The sequence below is a fragment of the Lolium rigidum genome, chromosome 1 (genome assembly GCF_022539505.1).
Source record: "Lolium rigidum isolate FL_2022 chromosome 1, APGP_CSIRO_Lrig_0.1, whole genome shotgun sequence".
Lineage (NCBI taxonomy): Eukaryota > Viridiplantae > Streptophyta > Magnoliopsida > Poales > Poaceae > Lolium > Lolium rigidum.
Genome location: NC_061508.1, coordinates 151,963,398 through 151,964,822, shown reverse-complemented (window position 1 = coordinate 151,964,822; position 1,425 = coordinate 151,963,398). Strand labels below are relative to the sequence as shown.

Here is a 1,425-nt window from a genome sequence, read left to right as displayed (position 1 = left end):
TAATATATAATCAAAATTGAATGAAAACCTTTATTTTCCTGCACAAATATTCATTTGGGGGCGGCGTTTGGGGGACGCGGCTGGGGAGCGACGTCCCCCAAACGCGGCACGAGCAAAACACGTCCCCCAAACGCTCAATCCGGCGCGGTTTGGGGGACGGTTTGGGGGACGGTTTGGGGGACGCGACTGGAGATGCTCTCAATACGTCCGTTCCCTCCAGTCATCAAGAGCTAGAGCCGTTTTAGCCCAGGTCGTTTTCTAGTACAACGTCACCTCGAATTTTTTCTGGTGCTGCTGTGCTGCATTTGCATGGTTCTATTTAACCACCACTGCTACAAGGTACCAACATTGTCTGTCCGGCCCTTTCCTGTATTCTCCTCCCCAGTTCTCTGCCTCGGCTAGCTCCATCAAGGTATCGCTCGTCCTCCTGCTGCTATCCATGTGCAGTATCAGTTTATTCAGGCCGTTGCCTCTCTATAATTCAGCTAGTTCAGAAACGGGCACTTTGTTAATGTTTTGTATCGCCGTTCCAGGAATTTTTTGTGAAAGGGAGATAGATGGTGATGATGGGGCAACTGGGGAGATTTGTGGACGGGATCAGGTCGAAGATGCGGGTCGGTGGCGGCGGGAAGAAGGGAGCGGCGGGGAAGAAGGCGGCGGCAGCGGCGGCATACGACAAGATGGGCAAGACGGACAGCATGAGGGTGGAGATCAAAAGCCGGCAGGCGCAGAAGCTCATCGCCAAGAACCTCGTCGCCGCAGAATCCATCGGCCGCAGGAGCAGGAACAAGCGCTTCTTCCTCGCCTTCTGATCAGGAGAACGAGCTGTCCTTGTTCTTCAAAAAGGAGAGATGCCATGTCGTAGCCTGTCAACATTTTAGACGGTACGATTGCAAATTAAGAAGGAAAAAGGGGGTGATCACGGGGAGCTCTTTGATCACATACACATGTAAATGGTGATATCACCTCACCCGTGAGCTTGATATTTAGCTTTCTGTTTTTTTACTTTAATAATCTTTGCAAACTGGGGTGTTAGTTCACATCGTACCACTAGTCATTCGCTCATATATGTCTTTTTAATCAACCACTTTTGGTCAATCAAGGTTGGAGACTGATTGAATATCGGGACAGCCTATGTGTGCGACTTTTAAAAGCCAAGTATTACCCGGTAGATGATCTTATTGGCACAGCTTTCATACACAATTGTTCTCCATGGTCATAAGGTATCATGCATGGGTTGGAGTTACTCAAGAAGGGCATGATCTGGAGGTTTATGTCGGGTTCAAAAATAAAGATTCACCTGATAATGGGCTACCGAGAGGAAGGAAGTTATTGGCAAAGCTGCTCTGCCTAGAAAGAAATGGGTTGACCCGGCTACTGAAAACTCGAAGAAGGAGCTTGTTAAGGGAATTTTCTTCCCAGTTG

The 1,425-nt window shown here is 48.7% G+C and overlaps 1 protein-coding gene across 1 annotated transcript; it reads left to right on the top strand.

Annotated features, from left to right (window-relative positions):
- Positions 1-317: 317 nt before the first annotated feature.
- On the top strand, positions 318-989 carry LOC124682589. Its single transcript, XM_047217245.1, has 2 exons — positions 318-412; positions 534-989. Exon 2 carries the CDS (start codon positions 558-560, stop codon positions 810-812), a length of 255 nt encoding a protein of 84 aa, XP_047073201.1. The 5' UTR covers positions 318-412; positions 534-557; the 3' UTR covers positions 813-989.
- The last annotated feature ends 436 nt before the right edge of the window (positions 990-1,425 follow it).

Bases quoted from the DNA above. Each gene is read 5' to 3' on its own strand.
- LOC124682589 (XM_047217245.1), top strand. From the start codon at position 558: ATGGTGATGATGGGGCAACTGGGGAGATTTGTGGACGGGATCAGGTCG.